This window comes from Salvelinus namaycush, chromosome 31 (genome assembly GCF_016432855.1).
Source record: "Salvelinus namaycush isolate Seneca chromosome 31, SaNama_1.0, whole genome shotgun sequence".
Taxonomy (NCBI): Eukaryota; Metazoa; Chordata; class Actinopteri; order Salmoniformes; family Salmonidae; genus Salvelinus; species Salvelinus namaycush.
In genome coordinates, this window is record NC_052337.1 from 24,681,104 (window position 1) to 24,693,964 (window position 12,861).

At 46.9% G+C, this 12,861-nt stretch overlaps 1 protein-coding gene across 1 annotated transcript in view; it reads right to left on the reverse strand.

Annotated features, from left to right (window-relative positions):
- Positions 1-2,845: 2,845 nt before the first annotated feature.
- The window catches only part of LOC120025528 (ephrin-A5-like), a 56,791-nt gene continuing 46,775 nt past the window's right edge, over positions 2,846-12,861 (reverse strand). The window contains exons 3-5 of the mRNA XM_038970094.1: positions 3,490-3,555; positions 3,269-3,349; positions 2,846-2,970 (exon numbers count right to left, since the gene is read on the reverse strand). Coding sequence (XP_038826022.1) covers positions 2,846-2,970; positions 3,269-3,349; positions 3,490-3,555 — 272 coding nt within the window. The remainder of the gene's footprint in view (positions 2,971-3,268; positions 3,350-3,489; positions 3,556-12,861) is intronic.

A 12,861-nucleotide genomic window follows, 5' to 3' on the forward strand; every position in this document is an offset into this window, starting at 1 on the left:
ACAACTGCATCTCATACTGTACATCAACTTTTGAATGGAAAATTACACAAGTTAACTGATTCATGACATTGAGATATGGACAGAAAACCAACACTTAACAAGCTTTACAAAATCTCCTGAATTCAGATAACAAAATGGTGCTGCTGACTACTGAAGTTTCCTCTGAAACCATTGTAGTGAAGATTAAGAGGGACCACAAACAAACTAAGCATGTACAGGGACTCAAAACATTAGGCGCCTAAACCACATTTCAGATGCAAATACTACTAAGCTCTGGTCAAAAGAGAAGGGCGATGGGAGTGCAGTATGGTTCTTGAGACGAGCATGGATGGATATAGTGCACTTCCAATAGTAGAGCCCTTAACTTGGGCACTTCAACCTCCACACACACACTATAACATTGATATGTGAAAACCTTACACAAAATATATAGACTGTAACATTGATCATGTTTCTCCTACTAAAAGATATTAAACAAATGTAATCAACCGTTTTTGATATCCAACATTGACTTTATTCTCTCACTAACAGCATTAACAATGTGTCTTTGTTAACTGCGGTTGTCCTTCAAAGAGGTGTGAGATCCACTGCTCTAACACTACGTTATATGAGACTACAGCTGGATACACAGTATCCATGAGACAAGCTGATCCTTGTTTCCCAACATTGACTGGCTGAAGTGAATGATGTCAGTCACAATGAATTTCAGCTTTTCTTATTTAAAGACTTGTTCAAACTGAATCCCACACTTGCAGCCAACAGAGGCAGAGGCTAATGTATTTCTCAGTGATAGTCCATCCCCTTTTACAAAGGACGTGAGTTGGTGTCAGTACACTAAATAGACTGTGTATCAGACAGTGGAGGGAAATATTTACTGTGTTCCTGTGTTTGAGAAGCCCATCACTATTGATCTCAGCTGGCCCTCTCTCTCTCCTCATTACTCATTCCAGTCCTCTGGTGGTAAAATTACCTCTGGGCTGAACAGGACACCTCTCTCTCTCTGCTAGTGAACCTATCCAGAGGCTGAATAGGACACCTCTCTTCCTCACTCTCTCTCATCTCTCGTTCTCCCTCCTGGTGGTCGATTTTTCTCATTCCAGAAATAACTAGCGCATGGCCCCCCAGCATGTGGTCTGCTTGGACACCGCTCCGCACGACATCAAAGACACGGCTAAATCACACTAGAGCTGCAGCTGCTACAGATGAAACTAACGTTGCCACAACCTACCTTCAACTTTAGGAGAAGCGTTGGACCTGTTGGGACGTGTGGGTTGATCATCACTGAATGGTCGCTAACCTATCAATATCAATCACGTTTTTGCTGTTTGCTTGGGGAAAAACTCAAGAATATTACTAAGAACATAATTGAAACTAATCGTACTAGTTATAGAGTCATCCCTGAACATTTTGTTTATGTACAGTACATAATTGTAGTTTTGTAGAGGTTATGACAATGTTGAAATGAAGTAGTGGATGGTAATATGGGCTGACTTGTTAGAACACATACAGTTTGTGTTTACTGTTACAGGGAAGAAACACAGTTATAACACACATTGTTACACCCTGATACAACATCCAACTATGTCCTCTTCCCTGAACTCTGTTAGATAAAAACAGTCCAGTTCCATTTTGAGTCCAAGCCCAGATATTACATGTGTATGAAATATAACCAAAATATTTCCAAAATAAAAAGAGAGACTGGTGCTTTTAAGTGGTGGGATGTTTTGGGCTTGTCTCTGCTGTAGTTACAGTGACTGAACCAGGACAGTCATCAGAAAAGGGAAAGAGCAAAAGGACTCAACAATAAATAGGAAAATACATTTGCCTGACAAAATACCATATCAACTCCCACGCTCCTCGCAAATATACACCCGTTTTGGCTGCTAAATTTGAATTACGTGATTCATTTAAAAAATACATGAATCGATCACTAATTCCCCTAAAAGGACACAAATTGCTAAACATGAGTGCTTCTTTTTTTCCGGTTCAGCTAAGATTGTTCACTCCCAGTCTCTGAATCATCAAATCCAACCCCCATCTCATGAACTTCTAATGGACTCTTCAAAGGCAAGAAAATAAGAGCCCCCTCCCCCTGGCAAAAGGACTTCTCCAAGCAACAACCATGGCTCTGGATCCTTGTTTCACCATTGATTGGCCAGCATGCCTTGTCCTCATTTGATTGGCCAGTATTCCTTTGCTTCATTGCCATTGGCTGATCTGATCAGTCACAAGCCATCTTCAAATTATCATAGTTATTCGCTGTAAGACTTCATCATATTCTCAATCAAAGTCATTTGGGGGCTTGAAAAAAAGTTATTTTTAGTAGTTCTTGTTCCGTTGTTTCATCTTGCAAAAGATATGGTGGAACCACAGAGGAGAGAGTGATTGTGTGTGTGTGTGTGTGTGTGTGTGTGTGTGTGTGTGTGTGTGTGTGTGTGTGTGTGTGTGTGCGTGCGTGCGTGCGTGCGTGCGTGCGTGCGTGCGTGTGAACGAGAGAGAGAGAGAGAGAGAGAGAGAGAGAGAGAGAGAGAGAGAGAGAGAGAGAGAGAGAGAGAGAGAGAGAGAGAGAGAGAGAGAGAGAGAGAGGTGGGGGGGACAGCAAATTCACTGGGATACTATGACCTTAAAATATTAACATCTACAGGAAAGTAAAATGACAAAATGAGAGTCCAAAAGGCTTTTGGCATCTTAACTCCCCAAAGCAAAGTTTATAAAAAGGTCTTCCCCCTTAGAAGTCCACCTCTCCCCGGCACTCAGACTGTCTTTTAAAAAGTGCACCTTGGGGGTTGTATGGTCCAGTCAGGGCGAGTCCACTCCGCCCTGTCTAAAACCCTCAGGCTGGGCGCTATAAAGACAAGATGGCTGCAAAGAGAACCAGGGCAGAGGAGACCAGCAGGCCGGTGGTCTGAACCCGGCCCACCGAGTTGACGTCACCTCGGGACGGCTCGGCTGATTCGTGACTGGTATCATCTAGATGAAGGAAGAAAGGAGGGAGAGAGGAGGAGATAAGAATCCCTGAGACATCAAGAGATATCATCATTTAGCTGCAACGACTGAAACATTAATGTATGAAATGGAGTGGTGGCTTTGTCATTCCATCAACTTTCTATGTGACTGACTTATCCATTCAGTTGGTACAATGGGAAAATATGAGCCCCTTCGGAATTCTGTATCAGGAAATATAATTTGTCATACCCGGGTACACAGACACTCTCAAGCATGCAGGCAGGCACGTACCCCTACACACAGTTTATAGAGTCTTACAAACCTCTTGGTTCTAGGGAATTGTCCACCCTCTCATTGACGTCAAAGACCCGATCGTGAACACTGACAGTTTTCACACAATTGTCTGCAACAAAAGGAAAGAGTGGGACGTGAACATTCACAGCGAGCCCAAGATTGATATTCGACTCTCACACAATGCATTAAAAAAATTTTCACAGTTTGAAAGAAATAGAAAATAGAATGTTCTTTCAGAAATCCACTTACTTGCTGGTCTGACGAACACCTTCAGTCGAAGGCAACTTCTCCTTCCATTGTCAGCAACGGTGGATGCTGTGAAAACATTTCAGTTATGTTAGGAACAATGCTTACGTACTTAAATGCTAACAGCAAATAACCGAGAGCTATTCTGTACAGACATACGTCAAACAGAGAGCTATCACACCCCAAACAAGGTGAACATTCCACTGACTTAAAGGTTCTCAATGGATGCAATCTGTGATAAATGTAGCATACTGTCTGTCGATCAATGCCTGAGACACGTCTTTCTATTGGCTACTGAGTGAGGGCAACATCTGCACCTAACACTTCCATTAGCTTCAAATAACAAAAACATGTGCTCCCGAGTAACATCCACATCTGCTATGAAGTATTTGATTGGCTGCAGAGGCCATCAACACCTGCCACTGGGTTCTATTAGCAGTAAAGTAGCACAGCCCTGCTACACAGACGTCAACTCTGGATAACTGGAATATCTGGACAGCTGCTTCACTAAATCTCAATGGTGGCAAGTCACTTCAACTCAGGCTGCTCCGACTTCTGACCTGCAACAACTAGAAAATGTCACCTAGGACATAGTCACCAAACTAGACTGCGGCGGTTTCATATTGTGTGATGTCTTGAGAAGCAGTAGTTCTGAAGTCCCTATCACTCTTCTATACGGAAAGTAGGTTGTGACTGAGATCTTGTTATTGTTGCTAGTTTGACAGACTCTGACCTGTGCTTGTATTACTGTAATCTATAGAATGTCTCTGTTCTTCTCCCACCCCACCCAGACAGTGCTCTGTGGGCCTCTGTGTTCTGACCACATCATTTCCTGGCCTGCCTGGGGTCTCAAGCTGCTCTTAATCTAGTCATAAACCCCCACCAACCCCTCAAGGCACCATCGTGTGTGTGTGTGTGTGTGTGTGTGTGTGTGTGTGTGTGTGTGTGTGTGTGTGTGTGTGTGTGTGTGTGTGTGTGTGTGTGTGTGTGTGTGTCTGTGTCTGTGTCTGTGTCTGTGTCTGTGTGTGTGTGTGTGACAGAGACAGAGCGAGAGGCAGTTTGTCCTATAGACTATCCCCTATCCTGAGATTCTCTTCTTCAAGCAACAGTCTTCGAAATTGTTAAAAGGTTTTGAAAACAATTCTAAAAAATACAACAGGACAATGAATGAAGATACTCCAAACGTTTAGAATTTAAAAAATCCATCAGATATTGACAAAGCACATATCACATTTTACTCGTATGGACAAATAATGAGTTCAGGGATTTTGGTGGGAATTCAGGTATTCAATTTATTGTAAAAAAAAATATTATAATGCACTCATATATATACAATGTCTTATTGTATCAGGTATTTTTTAAATATTTTGTGTTAAAATAAAGAAAATTATATGTGCCTCATTTGCATAAATAATGTATTTGCATGCATAAATTCTAATCAAATAAAATTGTATTTGTTTTAAGAAAAATACATGTTAAGAATGTTACTCAAATAAACTGAAGTAAAAAAATAAGAAAATAGAGAAATAACAAATAATTAATGAGCAACAATAAAATAACAGTAACTAGGCTATATACAGGGGGTACTTCATTAACATTAAGGGGTTGAACAGGGCTGCAACCACCAAACACCTGCTCTGTCTACCCTACCTGTACTCACCTGCTCTGTCTACACTACCTGTACTCACCTGCTCTGTCTACCCTACCTGTACTCACCCGCTCTGTCTACCCTACCTGTACTCACCTGCTCTGTCTACCCTACCTGTACTCACCTGCTCTGTCTACACTACCTGTACTCACCTGCTCTGTCTACCCTACCTGTACTCACCTGCTCTGTCTACACTACCTGTACTCACCTGCTCTGTCTACCCTACCTGTACTCACCTGCTCTGTCTACACTACCTGTACTCACCTGCTCTGTCTACACTACCTGTACTCACCTGCTCTGTCTACACTACCTGTACTCACCTGCTCTGTCTACACTACCTGTACTCACCTGCTCTGTCTACACTACCTGCTCTGTCTACCCTACCTGTACTCACCTGCTCTGTCTACACTACCTGTACTCACCTGCTCTGTCTACACTACCTGCTCTGTCTACCCTACCTGTACTCACCTGCACTGTCTACCCTACCTGTACCCACTTGCCCTGTCTACACTACCTGCTCTGTCTACACTACCTGTACTCACCTGCTTTGTCTACACTACCTGCTCTGTCTACCCTACCTGCACTCACCTGCTCTGTCTACACTGCCTCTACTCACCTGCTCTGTCTACACTACCTGCTCTGTCTACACTACCTGTACTCACCTGTTCTGTCTACACTACCTGTACTCACCTGCACTGTCTACCCTACCTGTACTCACCTGCTCTGTCTACACTACCTGTACTCACCTGCTCTGTCTACCCTACCTGTACTCACCCACTCTGTCTACCCTACCTGTACTCACCTGCTCTGTCTACCCTACCTGTACTCACCTGCTCTGTCTACACTACCTGTACTCACCTGCTCTGTCTACCCTACCTGTACTCACCTGCTCTGTCTACACTACCTGTACTCACCTGCTCTGTCTACCCTACCTGTACTCACCTGCTCTGTCTACACTACCTGTACTCACCTGCTCTGTCTACACTACCTGTACTCACCTGCTCTGTCTACACTACCTGTACTCACCTGCTCTGTCTACACTACCTGCTCTGTCTACCCTACCTGTACTCACCTGCTCTGTCTACACTACCTGTACTCACCTGCTCTGTCTACACTACCTGCTCTGTCTACCCTACCTGTACTCACCTGCACTGTCTACCCTACCTGTACCCACTTGCCCTGTCTACACTACCTGCTCTGTCTACACTACCTGTACTCACCTGCTTTGTCTACACTACCTGCTCTGTCTACACTACCTGTACTCACCTGCTCTGTCTACACTACCTGCTCTGTCTACCCTACCTGTACTCACCTGCACTGTCTACCCTACCTGTACCCACTTGCCCTGTCTACACTACCTGCTCTGTCTACACTACCTGCACTCACCTGCTCTGTCTACACTGCCTCTACTCACCTGCTCTGTCTACACTACCTGCTCTGTCTACACTACCTGTACTCACCTGTTCTGTCTACACTACCTGTACTCACCTGCACTGTCTACCCTACCTGTACTCACCTGCTCTGTCTACACTACCTGCTCTGTCTACCCTACCTGCACTCACCTGCTCTGTCTACACTACCTGTACTCACCTGCTCTGTCTACACTACCTGTACACACCTGCTCTGTCTACACTACCTGCTCTGGTTACCCTACCTGTACTCACCTGCACTGTCTACCCTACCTGTACTCACCTGCTCTGTCTACACTACCTGCTCTGTCTAGCCTACCTGTACTCACCTGCACTGTCTACCCTACCTGTACTCACCTGTTCTGTCTACACTACCTGCTCTGTCTACCCTACCGGTACTCACCTGCTCTGTCTACACTACCTGCTCTGTATACCCTACCTGTACTCACCTGCTCTGTCTACCCTACCTGTACTCACCTGCTCTGTCTACACTACCTGTACTCACCTGCTCTGTCTACCCTACCTGTACTCACCTGCTCTGTCTACACTACCTGTACTCACCTGCTCTGTCTACACTACCTGTACTCACCTGCTCTGTCTACACTACCTGTACTCACCTGCTCTGTCTACACTACCTGCTCTGTCTACCCTACCTGTACTCACCTGCTCTGTCTACACTACCTGTACTCACCTGCTCTGTCTACACTACCTGCTCTGTCTACCCTACCTGTACTCACCTGCACTGTCTACCCTACCTGTACCCACTTGCCCTGTCTACACTACCTGCTCTGTCTACACTACCTGTACTCACCTGCTTTGTCTACACTACCTGCTCTGTCTACCCTACCTGCACTCACCTGCTCTGTCTACACTGCCTCTACTCACCTGCTCTGTCTACACTACCTGCTCTGTCTACACTACCTGTACTCACCTGTTCTGTCTACACTACCTGTACTCACCTGCACTGTCTACCCTACCTGTACTCACCTGCTCTGTCTACACTACCTGCTCTGTCTACCCTACCTGCACTCACCTGCTCTGTCTACACTACCTGTACTCACCTGCTCTGTCTACACTACCTGTACACACCTGCTCTGTCTACACTACCTGCTCTGGTTACCCTACCTGTACTCACCTGCACTGTCTACCCTACCTGTACTCACCTGCTCTGTCTACACTACCTGCTCTGTCTAGCCTACCTGTACTCACCTGCACTGTCTACCCTACCTGTACTCACCTGTTCTGTCTACACTACCTGCTCTGTCTACCCTACCGGTACTCACCTGCTCTGTCTACACTACCTGCTCTGTATACCCTACCTGTACTCACCTGCTCTGTCTACACTACCTGCTCTGTCTACCCTACCTGTACTCACCTGCACTGTCTACCCTACCTGTACTCACCTGCTCTGTCTACACTACCTCCTCTGTCTACACTACCTGCACTCACCTGCTCTGTCTACACTACCTGCTCTGTCTACCCTACCTGTACTCACCCGCTCTGTCTACCCTACCTGTACTCACCTGCTCTGTCTACACTACCTGCTCTGTCTACCCTACCTGTACTCACCTGCTCTGTCTACACTACCTGCTCTGTCTACCCTACCTGTACTCACCTGCACTGTCTACCCTACCTGTACCCACTTGCCCTGTCTACACTACCTGCTCTGTCTACACTACCTGTACTCACCTGCTTTGTCTACACTACCTGCTCTGTCTACCCTACCTGCACTCACCTGCTCTGTCTACACTGCCTCTACTCACCTGCTCTGTCTACACTACCTGCTCTGTCTACACTACCTGTACTCACCTGTTCTGTCTACACTACCTGTACTAACCTGCACTGTCTACCCTACCTGTACTCACCTGCTCTGTCTACACTACCTGCTCTGTCTACCCTACCTGCACTCACCTGCTCTGTCTACACTACCTGTACTCACCTGCTCTGTCTACACTACCTGTACTCACCTGCTCTGTCTACACTACCTGCTCTGGTTACCCTACCTGTACTCACCTGCACTGTCTACCCTACCTGTACTCACCTGCTCTGTCTACACTACCTGCTCTGTCTACCCTACCTGTACTCACCTGCACTGTCTACCCTACCTGTACTCACCTGTTCTGTCTACACTACCTGCTCTGTCTACCCTACCGGTACTCACCTGCTCTGTCTACACTACCTGCTCTGTATACCCTACCTGTACTCACCTGCTCTGTCTACACTACCTGCTCTGTCTACCCTACCTGTACTCACCTGCACTGTCTACCCTACCTGTACTCACCTGCTCTGTCTACACTACCTGCTCTGTCTACACTACCTGCACTCACCTGCTCTGTCTACACTACCTGCTCTGTCTACCCTACCTACACTCACCTGCTCTGTCTACACTACCTCTACTCACCTGCTCTGTCTACACTACCTGCTCTGTCTACCTTACCTGTACTCACCTGCACTGTCTACCCTACCTGTACTCACCTGTTCTGTCTACACTACCTGTACTCACCTGCTCTGTCTACACTACCTGCTCTGTCTACCCTACCTGTACTCACCTGCACTGTCTACCCTACCTGTACTCACCTGCTCTGTCTACACTACCTGCTCTGTCTACCCTACCTGTACTCACCTGCACTGTCTACCGTACCTGTACTCACCTGCTCTCTACCCTACCTGCACTCACCTGCTCTGTCTACCCAACCTGTACTCACCTGCTCTGTCTACCCTACCTGCACTCACCTGCACTGTCTATCCTACCTGTACTCACCTGCACTGTCTACCGTACCTGTACTCACCTGCTCTGTCTACCCTACCTGTACTCACCTGCTCTGTCTACCCTACCTGCACTCACCTGCACTGTCTACCCTACCTGTACTCACCTGCACTGTCTACCCTACCTGTACTCACCTGCACTGTCTACCCTACCTGTACTCACCTGTTCTGTCTACACTACCTGCTCTGTCTACCCTACCGGTACTCACCTGCTCTGTCTACACTACCTGCTCTGTATACCCTACCTGTACTCACCTGCTCTGTCTACACTACCTGCTCTGTCTACCCTACCTGTACTCACCTGCACTGTCTACCCTACCTGTACTCACCTGCTCTGTCTACACTACCTGCTCTGTCTACACTACCTGCACTCACCTGCTCTGTCTACACTACCTGCTCTGTCTACCCTACCTGTACTCACCCGCTCTGTCTACCCTACCTGTACTCACCTGCTCTGTCTACACTACCTGCTCTGTCTACCCTACCTGTACTCACCTGCTCTGTCTACACTACCTGCTCTGTCTACCCTACCTGTACTCACCTGCACTGTCTACCCTACCTGTACCCACTTGCCCTGTCTACACTACCTGCTCTGTCTACACTACCTGTACTCACCTGCTTTGTCTACACTACCTGCTCTGTCTACCCTACCTGCACTCACCTGCTCTGTCTACACTGCCTCTACTCACCTGCTCTGTCTACACTACCTGCTCTGTCTACACTACCTGTACTCACCTGTTCTGTCTACACTACCTGTACTCACCTGCACTGTCTACCCTACCTGTACTCACCTGCTCTGTCTACACTACCTGCTCTGTCTACCCTACCTGCACTCACCTGCTCTGTCTACACTACCTGTACTCACCTGCTCTGTCTACACTACCTGTACTCACCTGCTCTGTCTACACTACCTGCTCTGGTTACCCTACCTGTACTCACCTGCACTGTCTACCCTACCTGTACTCACCTGCTCTGTCTACACTACCTGCTCTGTCTACCCTACCTGTACTCACCTGCACTGTCTACCCTACCTGTACTCACCTGTTCTGTCTACACTACCTGCTCTGTCTACCCTACCGGTACTCACCTGCTCTGTCTACACTACCTGCTCTGTATACCCTACCTGTACTCACCTGCTCTGTCTACACTACCTGCTCTGTCTACCCTACCTGTACTCACCTGCACTGTCTACCCTACCTGTACTCACCTGCTCTGTCTACACTACCTGCTCTGTCTACACTACCTGCACTCACCTGCTCTGTCTACACTACCTGCTCTGTCTACCCTACCTACACTCACCTGCTCTGTCTACACTACCTCTACTCACCTGCTCTGTCTACACTACCTGCTCTGTCTACCTTACCTGTACTCACCTGCACTGTCTACCCTACCTGTACTCACCTGTTCTGTCTACACTACCTGTACTCACCTGCTCTGTCTACACTACCTGCTCTGTCTACCCTACCTGTACTCACCTGCACTGTCTACCCTACCTGTACTCACCTGCTCTGTCTACACTACCTGCTCTGTCTACCCTACCTGTACTCACCTGCACTGTCTACCGTACCTGTACTCACCTGCTCTGTCTACCCTACCTGCACTCACCTGCTCTGTCTACCCAACCTGTACTCACCTGCTCTGTCTACCCTACCTGCACTCACCTGCACTGTCTATCCTACCTGTACTCACCTGCACTGTCTACCGTACCTGTACTCACCTGCTCTGTCTACCCTACCTGTACTCACCTGCTCTGTCTACCCTACCTGCACTCACCTGCACTGTCTACCCTACCTGTACTCACCTGCACTGTCTACCCTACCTGCACTCACCTGCACTGTCTAGACTGCCTCATTAATTACTGTTGTTGTCACGTTCTGTTTCATGTGTGTTAATAACAGTGTGTCAATAGCAGGATACCCTCTGATTAAAAATCAACACGCTTGGCTCCATGTTACACCTATCTATACATACTTTACATTGTTTGCGGGATCAGACATAATATCACTATAATCTGAGTGTTAATTTTCGGAAGTTGGTGCATTAACTCCCCGACAAAGCTTTATTGTTCTCATAAATGCAACGGAAGACTATGTATTCCTTCGAGCCCATTTCAGCCATTACCGGTATGTTTGGCAGGTGATTACAAACATTTCCGCAGTCGTAACGTTAATGGAAATAAACGACAGGCACACGCAAGAGTATGAAGGAGCTGTAGGAGTGAAATGAAAGCAATAAATCCAGCGATATTTAAGTGACAAGTGGATTTTGCACCCCCAAACACAGGAAATAGGCTGAAAAAGACAGATCCTCAGGTGGGTGGGGCATGGTCGTTGCTACATCTTCCCAGTGAATGATACTGGCAGTAAATTCCAGATAAAAACTAGCCTTGTCAGTATTTCCACAGCGGAAGACTGGGCTTCCCATTTCAAAGCACTTAGCGTGACTATGAAACAAGATAAAAATTGTTTTTAAAACTTGATGATGAGAGTTATATTGGCAGTGTGTTGGGGGAAAAAACAGCCAGGGGTGTCAATCATGACTCTTATGTCTGTGTCAGCAAGTATCGTGTAACTTACCTCACACCCCTACAGTGGCAGGCACACAGGCCAGACTGCACTATCTCCCTTTCCATTCACAGACAGACAGACAGACAGACAGACAGACAGACAGACAGACAGACAGACAGACAGACAGACAGACAGACAGACAGACAGACAGACAGACAGACAGACAGACAGACAGACAGACAGACAGACAGACAGACAGTCTGGGCTCCACAACACACACCACACAGCCAATAAACTGCTTTTCTACGACTCTGCCTCACGCGCTGTGATACTGGATCTGTGGTTAGTCATGCCTTGCGGCCCAGCAGAGGAAACTAGCAGGGCAGAGTAGACGGACTGGAGGACAGTAAACCTCATGCAGACACTCATGGTATACAAATAAAGTACAAATTCAGAAAACATCCTCTCATGAACACACACCATCCTATGAACGTGTCGCAGATGCTCCCACACACACACATTTATTTTTACATTTAACATTTACTAAACTAGGCAAGTCAGTTAAGAACACATTCTTATTTACAATGACGGCCTACACCAGCCAAACCCAGACAACACTAGGCCAATTGTGCGCCATCCTATGGAACTCCCAATCACAGCCGGTTGTGATACAGCCTGGATTCAAACCAGGGTGTCTGTAGTGACACCTCTAGAACTGAGATGCAGTGCCTTAGACCACTGCACCACTCGGTAGCACAGACATACGCAACACCAGACACACACAGACATACACAACACCAGACACACACAGACATACACAACACCAGACACACACAGACATACGCAACACCAGACACACACAGATATACACAACACCAGACACACACAGATATATACAACACCAGACACACACAGATATACGCAACACCAGACACACACAGATATACACAACACCAGACACACACAGACATACACAACACCAGACACACACAGACATACACAACACCAGACACACACAGACATACGCAACACCAGACACACACAG